The sequence below is a fragment of the Balaenoptera borealis genome (assembly GCF_965194805.1).
Source record: "Balaenoptera borealis genome assembly, chromosome: 1".
NCBI classification, from domain to species: domain Eukaryota; kingdom Metazoa; phylum Chordata; class Mammalia; order Artiodactyla; family Balaenopteridae; genus Balaenoptera; species Balaenoptera borealis.
In genome coordinates this window covers 9,815,275-9,829,687 of record NC_138860.1, presented here as the reverse complement: position 1 = coordinate 9,829,687, position 14,413 = coordinate 9,815,275, and the positions used below count along the sequence as shown (strand labels likewise).

At 38.1% G+C, this 14,413-nt stretch overlaps 2 protein-coding genes across 4 annotated transcripts in view; one reads left to right on the top strand and one right to left on the bottom strand.

Annotated features, from left to right (window-relative positions):
• LOC309630376 (uncharacterized protein) overlaps positions 1–14,413 on the bottom strand; it is a gene marked incomplete at its 5' end in the record, with an annotated part of 1,321,579 nt that overhangs the window by 1,081,716 nt on the left and 225,450 nt on the right. The window lies entirely within an intron of this gene.
• RGS1 (regulator of G protein signaling 1) lies at positions 3,334–13,592 on the top strand. Its single transcript, XM_082341791.1, has 5 exons — positions 3,334–7,362; positions 7,722–7,802; positions 8,216–8,277; positions 9,656–9,819; positions 10,580–13,592. Exons 1-5 carry the CDS (start codon positions 7,265–7,267, stop codon positions 10,763–10,765), a joined length of 591 nt encoding a protein of 196 aa, XP_082197917.1. The 5' UTR covers positions 3,334–7,264; the 3' UTR covers positions 10,766–13,592.

Here is a 14,413-nt window from a genome sequence, read left to right as displayed (position 1 = left end):
GATTTAACGGGCACAAAAGCTTTCGTTTAATTTTTTTTAAAAAAAGGAAAAATGGGATAATGAATCAAGCCTACTTGAAAAGTACAGGCACAGGAAACTGTGGAGGACCACAGACCACTTGACCCACAAAAGTAGTAGAATCACGCTAGAGTGGTCACCACTGACTTAAAGCTATTCACCTAAGAAGGAAGATTATGACTTATTTTGAGTGTATGACATTTAGGATGAAATAAATGTCCAGTGGGTCTGACCTCCATACATGGTAAAAAAAAAAAAAAAAATGTAAATAAACACAAAAGCAAAACATTAGGAAAGACATGGAAAAAAATGCAGTTAGGATAGTCACAAGAAATGAGTGACATGGCTTTGGAAAGGACAGAATATGTCAGGCAAGATAGATTCTTTGAGGAAAATCACGTAATTAATGGAGAAAAACAGAGGATATAAATCACTATTGTTAACCATTTTAATGTGTAGTAAAGGCAAAGGCAAATCACTGGAATCATGTTATTAGAAATTTGAAAAACTTCCTTTACAAATGGCCTCTCCAGGCTGACTTTGAGCATCTTTGCTTTTGCATTTATGTCCTGTGTCATGTAACAGAACATTCCAGTCCAACTGCAAATAATGTATCAATGTTCTTATAGCACAGTTTCCATTTATCTGAACTTGTGAATAAGACACTTGCTTTAGTACTTGCCCAATTTTATTTGCAAAGCATAATCAAACAGAGTCTGACATGACTACTCTTCCTTGTTGAAATGATTATAAATCATAGGGTGAAAATAAATGAAAATGAATCCAATATGCAGGAAGTATATCAGAGATAACATTAATGAAGAATAACTGGAAAGATGGGCCTATTAATGAGAATGTTATTGGTAAGATAAGATCTAGCGTGAGTGAGGTTTACAGGATCACATGAGCCCAGTTCACTGAAGGTCCCACATTCGATTTTCTTATAACCTCTTAAATTATAGAAAGGGGGTGTTCGGTGTTTACTATATAAGTAGATTAGAACAGGGTGAGAAAAAGAAACTAGATTCTTATCTTGCTCAGTTTGCAATTACTGAAGATAACTGAATTTCCCCAAGTTGCAAAGATCTTCTCTTACTAAAACCTATCAGTTGATTTCTTCATTTAGAAAATAAAATTGTAAACAAGTCTAAAATGTTTAATCCTTTTATTCATAAATGATATAAGGTAGGTATCAATGTCCCCACCGACGTTTTACCTGGACACAGAGAAAAATCCTTCCAAATTCACATTTGTTGAAGCTTTTCAAATAAACTCTATGAAATGTAGCTGTAACACTGTCAGTAGCCCTACCCACAAGCCTGGAGAGTGAAGGAGCCAAAACAGACCCAGGTAGTGACCCTTTGTCTTACTTCCTTAACCAGTGAGAGGTTATGCTAATTCAGCAAAGTCTTTCAGAGCCTCTTTTAAACTCTGCAAAGCTTTGCATCTTCAGATCCATTCTTCCATGGTCTTCATGCATGTAAGAGGTGTCTACTTGCTGAAGACCAGTTTCTCCACTGCAGTTTTTTGTACTTTCCAAGGGGTGCTGATCTTGAATGCAGAAACAGGCAGAAGAGTACATGTTGACTTTGTAGTAAATGGCAACAGTGCTTTTTTTAATTTAATTGAAGTATAGTTGATTCACAATATTGTGCTAGTTGCAGGTGTACAGCAAAGAGATTCGGTTATGTATGTGTGTGTATATGTATACATATACACACACATATATACATATATTCTTTTATTTCCATTCTTTTCATTATAGACTATTACAAGATACCGAATATAGTTCTCTGTGCTCTACAGTAAATCCTTGTTGTTTATCTATTTTATACATGATAGTGGGTATCTGTTAATCCCATACTCTTAATTTATCCCTCCACCTCCTTTCCTCTTTGGTAACCATAAGTTAGTTTTCTATGTCTGTGAGTCTGTTTCTGTTTTGTAAATAAGTTCATTTGTACTATTTTTAGATTCCACATGTAAGTGATATATTTAATATGGTATTTGTCTTTCTCTGTCTGACTTACTTCATTTAGTATGATAATCTCTAGGTCCAAAAATGTTGCTGCAAATGGTAATATTTTGCTTTTTATGGCTGAGTAATATTCCATTGTATATATGTGCCACATCTTCTTTATCCAGTCATCTGTCAATGGACACTTAGGTTGCTTCCATGTCTTGGCTATTGTAAATAGTGCTGCTATGAACATTGGGGTGCATGTGTCTTTTTGAATAGAGTTCTTCTCATTTCTGGATATATGCCCAGGAGCGGGATTGCTGGATCATGCGGTAACTCTATTTTTAGTTTTTTGAGGAACCTCCATACTGTTCTCCATAGTGGCTGCCCCAATTTACATTCCCACCAACAGTGCAAGAGGGTTCCCTTTTCTCCATACCTTCTCCAGCATTTATTGTTTATAGACTTTTTAATGATGGCCATTCTGATTGGTGTGAGGTGATACCTCACTGTAGTTTTGATTTGCATTTCTCTAATAATTAGTGATATTGAGCATCTTTTCACGCTCCTGTTGGCCACGTGTATGTCTTCTTTGGAGAAGTATCTAGTTAAGTCTTCTGCCCATTTTTTGATTGAGTTCTTTGGTTTTTTTGATATTGAATTGATGAGCTGTTTGTATATATTTTTTAAAAATTATTTATTTATTTATTATTATTTTTTGACTGTGTTGGGTCTTCATTCCTGCACGCGGGCTTTCTCTAGTTGCAGCGAGCGGCAGCTACTCTTCGTTGTGGTGCGCAGACTTCTCATTGCGGTGGCTTCTCTTGTTGCAGAGCATGGGCTCTAGGTGCGTGGGCTTCAGTAGTTGTGGCTCTCAGGCTCTAGAGCACAGGCTTGGTAGTTGTGGCACGTGGGATTAGTTGCTGTGGCATGTGGCATCTTCCCAGGGCAGGGCTCGAACCCATGTCCCCTGCATTAGCAGGTGGTTTCTTAACCACTGTGCCACCAAGGAAGTCCCTATATTTTTGAAATTAAGCCTTTGTCAGTCTTATGATTTGCAAATATTTTCTCCCAGTTCATAGGCTGTCTTTTCATGTTGTTTATGGTTTCCTTTGCTGTGCAAAAGCTTATAAGTTTGATGAGGTCCCACTTGTTTATTTTTGCTTTCATTTCTTTTGCCTTGGGAGACTGACCTTAGAAAATATTGCTATGATTTATGTCAGAGAGTTTTTTGCCTATGTTCTCTTCTAGGAGTTTTATGGTGTCATGTCTTATATTTAAGTCTTTAAGCCTTTTTGAGTTTTTGTGTAGGGTGTGACGGTGTGTTCTAACTTCACTGATGTATATGCTGCCAAAGAGACTGTCTTTTCTCCATTATATAGTCTTGCCTCCTTTGTAGAGGATTAACTGACCTAGGTATGTGGGTTTATTTCTGGGCTCTCTATTAACAGCACTTTTCTTCTGTCCCACACTTTCAGAGCTAGTCCCTCCTCAGTACATTCCCCTCTGATGGCACTTTTCACCCTGATCACTTGCTTAAGTATCTGTCTGCCCAACTATACTGTGACCCTCTTTGGACAGACAGTCATTCATCTTTCTATCTGCAGTACTTAGGTCTGATACATTGTAGGACTACAATTAAAGTTTGTTAAGTCAAGATATTTTGTTTCAATGGATCAAAATTTCTGTTCATGTCACCGAGTCTTACCACATAGATATATTTCTACTTTTAAAATACAATCTCATACTCCTTATTGTCCTTTTCCCCATAATTCCTAATGTCCACAATAAAATGTCAGCAATATTATAAAGGCCCAACATCAGTTTAATCAATATCAAGACTGAAAAAGTCATTCAGCAAAGAATTCCCTACAAGGATTCAGGCAGTTGGAATGAGTGGGAACTAAATGGAAAATCAACTCAGCAAAGATTAAAATTTACCCCCATTGAAGTTGATAGCCATAATCTGAAATGTTTTATTAAACCAATCTTCTAGACATTTTAAATTATAACACTGGAATTTTTAATGCAGGGAAACTCTTCTTATGACACTATAATGGTAGATATATATCATTATACATCTGTCAAAACCCAAAGAATGTACAACACCAAAAGTGAACCGCAATGTAAACGAAGGACTTTGGGTAATAATGACATGTCAATGTAGGTCCATCATTGATTGTGTAACAAATATACCACACTGATGCGAGATGTTGATGGTAGGGAAGGCTGTGGAGGTGGAGGGAGTATGTGGGAACTCTGCACTTTCAGCTCCATTTTGCTGTAGAGCTCTAAAAATAAAGTACTAATTTTTTAAAAAAGAACATGAAGACCATATGAAGTATTCCTTTCCTTAGCACTGCAATCTGGTTACTTAAACACAGTTTCACAGGGTTTCCCTGGTGGCACAGTGGTTAAGAATCCACCTGCCAATGCAGGGGACACGGGTTCGAGTCCTGGTCCGGGAAGATCCCACATGCCGCGGAGCAACTAAGCCCCGTGTGCCACAACTACTGAGCCTGTGCTCTAGAGCCCGTGAGCCACAACTACTGAGCCCACGTGCCACAACTACTGAGGCCACGTGCCACAACTACTGAAGCCCACGCACCCAGAGCCCGTGCTCCTCAACAAGAGAAGCCACCGTAATGAGAAGCCCGCGCACCGCAACGGAGAGTAGCCCTCGCTCGCCGCAACTAGAGAAAGCCCGCACGCAGCAACGAGGACCCAATGCAGCCAAAAATAAATTAAAATAATATAAATTTATTTAGGAAAAAAAACACAATTTCACAGAAGAAATGTACAAACAAGATTATGTTTGTAAGAGCCACTATTTATTCTATTGGCTTTTGTCAAGTCCTCTACAATTTCAACCAAAGCCATTGCTTCAGTAAAGATACTATTTGATCACTTGTCTTTTCTTAATGATTTTCACAGAAAGGAACCAGACAGTGACACTCCGTGTGATTGATAGGAAACTCCCATGCCCTGCCATGGACTTATCAGCCTTACTGCTACAGCTTCTCCAGATTTGCCCAGCTCTGGTACATACAGGCTTTGCAGGTGCTTCCAAGCAGCCTTTGTGCCACTGAGGTGGCTTCAACAGCCAATTGTGAATTTCAGATGGACCCCCTCTACCAGGAGCTTAATTCTCCATTTGGGCTTTGAAGCACACAGTTGTAATTGCTTGCAAATGCTTGAGCTTGAAAGTCTATACTGAGGTAGCAAAAGGTTGGAGGTTTAAGGAATTATTAATATGTAAGAGGCAAATATTTATTTCATTCTCAGACCACAGCTTCCTAACGTGGTGTCAAGAGAACATTATTTCTGCCAACTACTTTCCCTACTTACTTAGAGTTCAGTTCTCAGAAATGTTAAGACACTGCTGCACATTCCACCCTCCTATTAGAGACTGACAAACGTGCACTAACATATTCAAGGTTCTCAGAAGATCGGCACTGATCAATTATTCAACTTTAACCCAACATTTCCCAAACTTATGTGGCCCCAGGACCTTTGCTGCTGCTGGTGTCATAGTCCTTATCATACTTATTAACATCCAAAGGAACTACCGTTGCTGAAACATGCTTTGGAAATTATCAGTATATCTGGAGAGTAATAATAGTGGCCTTTACAAATAAACTTTAAATCATTTTTCTCTAACATAACTTACCCACAATTATCCAGAGGAATGAGAGGTTATTAAATAAATAAACATGAGCAATGCTGAAGATTTCAACTGAAAAGTAAGTATGGACTGAACCACAAGAAACACACAAACAAATGCCTTTATTCGTCCGTCTCTGAACCCCATCATTTTTGTCTGGGTAACTTCCAAAGTGGCCAACTTATCTCACTAGTTCTCTTCCTAAATGTATCACATTATCTTTCGAACATCAACTGATGCTTACTACATACAGCATAATATTTGTGCGTGCCTGTGTAGTAAGTACATTTTAAAATATAAATGTGATTCCTTCAAATATTTTTTATCCTGAAGATAGAACTAAAACAGGAAAATTCCCTTTTGTTAGGTTTACCTAATCCCTTCAGAAGCTTCTCTGAGTAAAATTTGTTTTGTCTTTTCAGGGGTAAAAACCAACAGAGGCTTAAACTAAACTGGACACTCTATAAATAAACCACATTCTATACACAAACTCCGTACGAGCTTATATTGCACTAGCCCCTCTACCCTGATCAGTGATTAGTCATCTATTTCCTTGGGTTTTTATTTTAATTCTTAATTTTAATTAAAGCTAGACTATATCTCTCCAGAGATACTACCGAAATTTGGAAGATCGTCACCTAAGGAGTACACTATTGGCCTGGCCAAATATATTCTTATTTTTACCATGAGTAGTTTTTCTCCTGATACTGTGTAATTCTTTTGTATCAGTGTATTTACATATTATGTCATATTTTTGTGTTAACTATACTTTTATGTGTTTATAGTTTTGTTTTTAATTTTACTTTATTCCTTTCCTAAGCGGTAATATACAAAAAACCCCAGTTTGATACATTAGTTATATTTCTAATAAATATTAAAATTCATGCACCCCTTAAAATCATCTTGTATATCACCAGCAGCGTGTTTAGCACACACCCTGGAAAACAGTAACATGAAAATTTCTTGCCATGGAAATAAGGGATGAGGTTTGGAGTAGGGAAAAGTTAAGATAACTTCTCATGTCTCTCCTTCCTACCAGATGTGTGCACTGCACGAATAAAAAAAAAAAAAGTGTTTACTTTACATTGCTTTCTGAAAGAAAAATAAAACCCTTTTTAAAATACTGTAATCAAATGAACTTTATAGTCAAGGACTATCCAAAGCCCTGAGGGGACCCATCTCTAGTCTGTGTGATACAATAAATCCACCAAATGAAACATTTCATTGAAATATGCAGTTTTTATGAAGAAACAAGCACCCCCTAGAACCAAAGACTGATCCTGCTGAGGTTTCAGAGACATGTGATATATGTGTGTGCACCTCTGTAGGTCTAATTTTCTTTCTTTCTATATAATCAAGTGACCTAGTCTCATTTGGTTAAGTTTCAACCACAAAACATCACTGTGCGCTTTTTTTTTTTTTTTTCAAGATACACGTCACAACACACCAAGAAAGGGGGAACTTCCAGTGTCTGTGGTAACATCACTTGATAAACAGACTCGTCTGAACGGCAAGGGCCTGTCAGCCGTCACTATATAAGGCAGCAGAGACGTGGACGAGCAGACACTTGCCTTCTGAGGGCCCTGCGAGCAGCAGCCATCTCCACGCCAAGGTTAGACAAAATGCCAGGCGTGTTCCTCTCTGCTAATCCACAGGAACTGAAAGGAACTGATCATTCGCTTCTAGACGACAAAACGCAAAAAAGGAGGCCAAAGACTTTGTAAGTTCATTAACTGTGCAAATTTGGACTTAGATGATCCTTAATGGCAGAACAATTGCAAATGAATGAATGGAAGAAAATACGAGCCTTTAGTTTACCTAGATCAGGGCAATGACCCGCTGTGAGTTACAAGTGTATTCAGTTGTATTTAAAAATGACAGGGCATTAAATGAGGTGGGAATTTTTCCAGACTTTGGCTCATTAAAAATTGGCTCACTCTTAATATAGCAACATGTTGTATCAGCTATTTTTATTATGGCCTTATTCCTTGGAGAAATTTGCTTCATGCTCTTTTCTTTTTACAAATAAACTGTATTCTTCTGAAGAAATATCAATATTTACTTTTGTGTCTTTTGTAGTGGAATGGATGTGAAAGCATACCTGAGATCTATGATCCCACATCTGGAATCTGGAATGAAACCTTCCAAGTCCAAGGACCTGTATGTACACTAATACACGGAACTATCACTATATAAGCAGCCTGTGCATTAGCTCTGTATTCTAGCAAGGCAGTAATACTACACATAATGGACTTCATTTCTTTTAAGTAACAAGCCTAATAAGATTAAGCTGCATTAGTACCAATGTAAATTAAATACAAATGTGCATGCATATATTTGTTACTTATTATACTGTTGGAGTACATTTGGATTTTTTCACATTTTATTGGCAGATATTTTCGTAACGATAGTAATTCTAAGCAAATTTTTGTTTTCTTATAGATAAATTTTAATAAAATTTATTAGAAGTAGAGTCTTACTTTGTGAAGTTATCAAAATGCAGCAGCCATTCTGATTTCATTTGCGCTTACACGCAAAAAAATACTAATTTATGTAAACGTCGTCCCCTGTAGACTCTCTGCTGATGAAGTGAAGCAGTGGTCTGAATCTCTGGAAAAACTTCTTGCCAACCAAAGTAAGTATAGATTAACTATTGAATGTTTCTGGGTTTATCTCAGTATGCTAACAGATGGAATGGCTTCATTAAAATATAGTATTCTGGACGGGAGGGTATGTGAAGAGTTGTACTCTAGCTGTTCTGCAGCACTGATAGCTTCAGCATATTATGCCTCATCGTGGCGTAATGTTGACTCGGCACTCAGCTCTGCTACTGTCCTTTAGAAAAATCTGCCAAGGCAACTAGCTGTTTCCATGGATCATTATAGGAGCAAAATTTTAAATTATGCTGGGGTTCTGAAGTTTAAAGTTTTAAAAAGTAAACCAAACATCTCAACATGTGAACTGCTATTCTGAAAGCTACCTAAAGGATGTATTTTTGTACCATTGGATGTAAGGAGTAGGATTCACTCAGTCAATTAATAACTTTTTCCATTCGTACATGTGTTGTCACTCATTCAGCCCAGGCATTTATGTGCAGGCATTTTAGAAGCACCAGGGACTCAAGAGTAAAGACACAGTGCCTTGCTGCCTTGAAGGCAGTTGAGACACACAGCATAAAACTGCATTATATATAACATGACACGTTATAACACAGATATGATAAAAAGACTTTTTAAACACAGAGTCTCACGGGGAGTTTCTGATGAGAGCAGGGAAATGAGATCGGCTTGTCCTAGCCCTCATCATGGGCACTGGGATCCTGCTGGGATTAGGACCTCGCTCAGCGGCATAGATGGGCAGCTTGTCCCTATCCGGGGTGAGCTGATCCCCTTCTCCCCCCCAAACACCCTACAGAGCCTCACGCGGGGATAAAGTAGTTCAACCTGGTTCATCTGCTTGTTATCTGACTTAGGTTATGATTCAGCCAAACAATGCTGTAGAAATGGCCCACTGAAAAGCCTCAATAACACTAGTAAATCCAAGCAGTATAGAGCACATAGGTAATATACAGGCCTCACATCTTTTGACTTATATGAGTTGGATAGAGAAATCATATTTGTTAATGATTAACATGCTGTTCATGCCTTCTGTCAATATTTGATTCCCTAAAATACTCTGCACTCTGGCTGAGCTGGTAGCGTAAGAAAAGAGATTGTTCTGTAACCTGCAGAGCAGAATTGTAATGTAACAGCAGGCGGAGGTGAAGCAGCCTCTCACCCACCACTAAGCAGCTGTGTACCTGTGACAAGCGTGTCTGACCCCAGACAGACTATAAACGAAGGGGTCCCTAAGGCCTTCCCATCTCTACAAACGGTGACGCAGCCATTTCAGCAGCAACCACCTCTTCCCTTTGTACACAGGGAATATGCCACAGTACTCTTCTTGTAAATTTCTTCAAGTTATTCATTTATTGGCTCAATTAATTTATCTCACCCCTCACCCTTTCTTTTTAGCTGGTCAAGACATCTTTGGGAATTTCCTAAAGTCTGAGTTCAGTGAGGAGAATATTGAATTCTGGCTGGCTTGTGAAGACTATAAAAAAACAGAGTCTGATCTTCTGCATTGCAAAGCGGAGAAAATCTATAAAGCATTTGTGCAGTCAGATGCTGCCAAACAAGTGAGTATTTAGTTCATTACCATCGGTTTATATGTAAAGAAACTTAGATATAGAATAAGATTCAACATACTAGCAAGATGAAATCCTTTTTGAGTAATATGATTTTCACTGCTATATATTTAAGTGTATTCATATAGTTCAGTGCAATGATAATCTAATTTTCTACATTTGTGAAAAGATTGGATGAAAGATTGATTTTGTAAAACAAGCTAATGTGATGGGGTGGGGTAAGGAGTACTGGTGATACTGACCAGAACCGCATGTCAGGGGGTCCTTAATGAGCTAGCTCATTTTGGATTAGGATAAAGTAGAGATTAGTGTAATACATGGATTGCAGCAGCAGAAATATTTCCAGTTAGTAGTAATGCCCACTTCCAGTTAAATATTCCTGGTTCAAGCAGCAAACATTCTGCACAAAGTGTCCTCTCCTCCTGTAAATCTTAAATGTGCACATCACTTTTTTTGATGCGCGTATCACCTTATACAGATATTTAAAAAATAATGTCTGCCTCTTTTGCACCTCCCAAAGATATTATGAGCTAACTTGGAGCAAAGATATTTCTGCTTTTTTGTGCTATTTCTTTTTAACTCTTCCACACCTAGGATAAGGTATGTTTAGAATAGGCATTCAAGAGATATTTGAGCTGACTTAAATGAGGGTTTAAAGCCACTGTCTTGAGGTGCTTCAAAAACAACAGTGACATCATAAAATATGCAATAAATTGGAAGTGCATATGAACTGATGAGGATTTCTTTTTAGATCAATATTGACTTTCACACTCGAGAATCTACAGCCAAGAAGATTAAAGCACCAACACCCACGTGTTTTGATGAAGCCCAAAAAATCATATATACTCTTATGGAAAAGGACTCCTATCCCAGGTTCCTCAAATCAAATATATACTTAAATCTTCTGAATGACCTTCAGGCTAATAGTCTAAAGTGACTGGTGCCGGCTGGAGGGACTTAAAGATGGTATCAAGTACAGAAGGAATGTACCAGGATGGCTCCCTGGGGGAACACCTGGGCCTTTTTGGATGACTTGCAGATCCAGCGGAAGAACCCATGACTCAGGACAGATTAACATGGAAGTTATCCAGGCTCAGGGCTGAAGAAGCGTGAGATGAAAATTTAGCGATGGTAGAAGGAAGGAGATACTGTGGTACTGTCATAAAATACAGTGGACCTATGTATTAGAACATCCCTCAGAACTGAGAAGGCCGGGTAATGCTTGCTACGCAGAAACTGTGAATAAGGGTTTTGAAACTGGTGAAAACATGCTATAAGCTTCAAGGTCTGACATAAACTGACGTTTATGCTGCATATTGTTATACAGAGATTGTACTGAGCTGCTGAAATCTCTTTTACTTGGATGACTATTTGAGAAGTATGTGTTTCAAAATCACCATTTCTGTTATTGACACAAAGTTTTTCAGTGTTGGTTTGTTTGTTTGAGTGTTTTGGGATTGAAAGAGATGAAGAGGAGAACAATGTATTTAACTTAAGCTATTGCCTTAAAGTTGGGAAGTCAGAATATGTTTGTAAATTAAATTATCACAGTGTCAATAATAAATGTGAGTTTTGTCTTAAAAACATAGAAGCAATTTCTGTTTACATTTCCTTGCCATCTTTAAAAACTGGCATTTATTTTTCAGATTTAACAAAAATTTAAGCAAGGGTCTTCTACTTTCTATCACCTCTTCAACATCTAAAACTATCATCCAGTTACTCTTATATTTTATGTATTATGTGTATGTATTGGACAGAATTCATTAGTTTTCTCTCTGCTATCACAATGTATAAAGATCAAACAAATATAATATGCTCTCATATAGTCAAGCTTCAAACTGATGAGAAATTGAAGAGGTCTTTTAAAGAGGGATAGAAATTTTATTTCAAGAAGTCATCTAATTAACAACTGATAATTTATTGTGATTTAAAGTTTATAAAAGCCAGATGTATTTTCTCATTTAATGTTCATAGCAATCCTATGAAAGCTGAGACTAGTAAGATTAAATCACTACTTCCCAAATTTAGCTATCAAAACTACCTAGAATGTTAAAAAACAAAACACCAATTTTGGGGCCCTATCCCAGACTGACTGAATCAGAATCCCCAAGGGACAGAGTATGAGAATCTGTATTTTAAGAGGAAATTCCAGGCGATTCTGAAGATGCCCTGGTTATCCAGGGTTGGGAATCCTGGGATTAAGAGACAGTCCCACTGCCAGGGATTACACATAAATTTTCTCACCACACAATTTGTACTCCCTCTACTGTGCAACACTGCCCCCCAATGACCAGAAGACATTTCCTAAATCCTCAGGTCTTCAACAGTCCTAGGCGTTACCTAAGCAGGAACGTAAGACTGCTCTGGAGGAACATCACAGAAGGATAATCAAGACGATGCATATTCCAGCATAGCCTATATAGCTGTATCTTCCCATGCTCCCGTGTCCCATATATTATTAATAATCAGCCATCACAGTGTAATACTCTGGATATCCTCAGCACAGGCTTGCCTGTCATCAGGCACACAGCAATGACATGGGGCAATATGTAGATAGGTTTAAAAAGTACTATTCTTGAATTTCCATGGGACAAAGTCCAAATTGTCGCTACCATAAGCTTAATTCTATGATTTAGCAGGTCAAAATATTATAAGAGGCTTAGGAAGGGAATCCAGTTTAATCACCATCATCATTATCATTGTTCTCTCCCTTAATCATGCCATCACCAAATTCCCTCAGTCCTCCTTCTACAATTAATGTGTGCAGTTGGTATGTCACTTGCTCTTTTTCTGCCCCCCCTGCACTAGCGTAGTCTCTCATTGATTGCTCATTCATGCAACTTGTTTTCTTTCTTTCCAGCCTCTTCTCTTCAATCCATCTTCAATCCATCCTCTAAATAGCCGCAAACATCACCTTCTGAGACACAGATTTGGCCCTGTCATTTCCCATGACATACAACATAAAGTTCAAATTTCCCTTTCTGGAATTCAAAATACTCCCAGTGAGACCTTCAGGGTATAATTTGTCTTACTCCCCTCTAGGTATCCTTCCTACCTTGACATCACTCTGGATCAATTGCCTTTTCTTGAAGGAGTCCTGGTCTTCACTACCCTTTGGTTAATCTACTATCTCTCTAAGATGCCTTTTCCTACCTCCTTCCAATTTTCAAAGTCCAACCAATTCTTCAAGGCCCAGGTAGAATTACTCTTCTATAAAGGCTTTCTAACACCTTACACCGCTATGTAGTTATTTTCAAGGAAAACCGGAGGGGAACCAAGTCCATATAAACACAAGACACTCTGCTCCTATTTCTAGCACCACTGTCACATTAAATAGTCCAGGCCCTTCAAACAGTGAGGCAGTAGAAGTGCAACTGTCTAACACACACACTGGTCATAAAATGAATGCTTCTGTCTTTGTCTTGATAAGATGCCATGTTAAAAAGCCAACCAGGGGCTTCCCTGGTGGCGCAGTGATTAAGAACCCACCTGCCGACACAGGGGACACAGGCTAGAGCCCTGATCCGGGAAGATCCCACATGCCGGGGAGCAATTAAGCCTGTGTGCCACAACTACTGAGCCTGTGCTCTAGAGCCTGTGAGCCACAACTACTGAAGCCCGCAAGCCACAACTACTGAAGCCTGCGTGCCTAGAACCTGTGCTCCGCAACAAGAGAAGCCATCGCAATGAGAAGCCCGCGCACCGCAACGAAGAGTAGCCCCCACTCGTTGCAACTAGAGAAAGCCCACGTGCAGCAACGAAGACCCAACACAGCCAAAAATAAATAAATAAAATCTATTTTTTAAAAAAAGGCATCCAATTTTTGGACAGATGGTCAAAACAAACATCTAAGACATCTCTTTGTTTTCAAAATGAAAAAAATAAATTGTCACCATAGCTGCATAGATTCAAGATATTGCAAAAAACTTGAAAAGATAAATTTCTTTTCATTGGCATTGTTTCCTACGGTGTGGATGTTTTATTAGATCATTTACAGAAATATGATTAGCTCTACTGTTTAGAGAAATCTGGTCCAACTGCTCCATCTAAGATTCTCAGCTCATATGCTATGTTCTGTTGTGATACTAAAGCAGTGGCAATCAACAATATGTATAATTTAAAACTAATTCATTTAAAAACTAAAAATAAATTTACTTTGCTCAGATGTATTTTATACTATTTCTAATATAATATGTATATTGTAGAAAAGTAGGAATCCGTGAAGGTAGAAATTAGACCCCCTGGTGTCTAATAAAAAGTACATATTTACACATTTAGCTCATGGGGGACAAACTAAATTTCAAGTGTCTTTCATGCTGTGTGCAAACACAGGCTGTATTATATTAGGAGGAATCTTTGATGATTTATTATCGTAAAAAGAAATTCTGAAATACGTGAAGGGAAAATAGAGTAAATGGTGATTTAAACTACCATAGATATAAATAATTGCTATTATACACAGAATTGTAGAACTTCCTCAAGACCGCATAAAACCCAATCTATAGAACAAAAAAAAATACTCATCAACTGCAGAAATACCACCATCTGTTTTGTTGAGACCAGTATCTTAAAAGTGTTACTGAAC

Coding starts and splice junctions, on each gene's coding strand:
- RGS1 (XM_082341791.1), top strand. CDS start 7,265: ATGCCAGGCGTGTTCCTCTCTGCTAATCCACAGGAACTGAAAGGAACT. Junction 7,363..7,721: donor AAAAGGAGGCCAAAGACTTT/GTAAGTTCATTA, acceptor TGTCTTTTGTAG/TGGAATGGATGTGAAAGCAT. Junction 7,803..8,215: donor CCTTCCAAGTCCAAGGACCT/GTATGTACACTA, acceptor CGTCCCCTGTAG/ACTCTCTGCTGATGAAGTGA.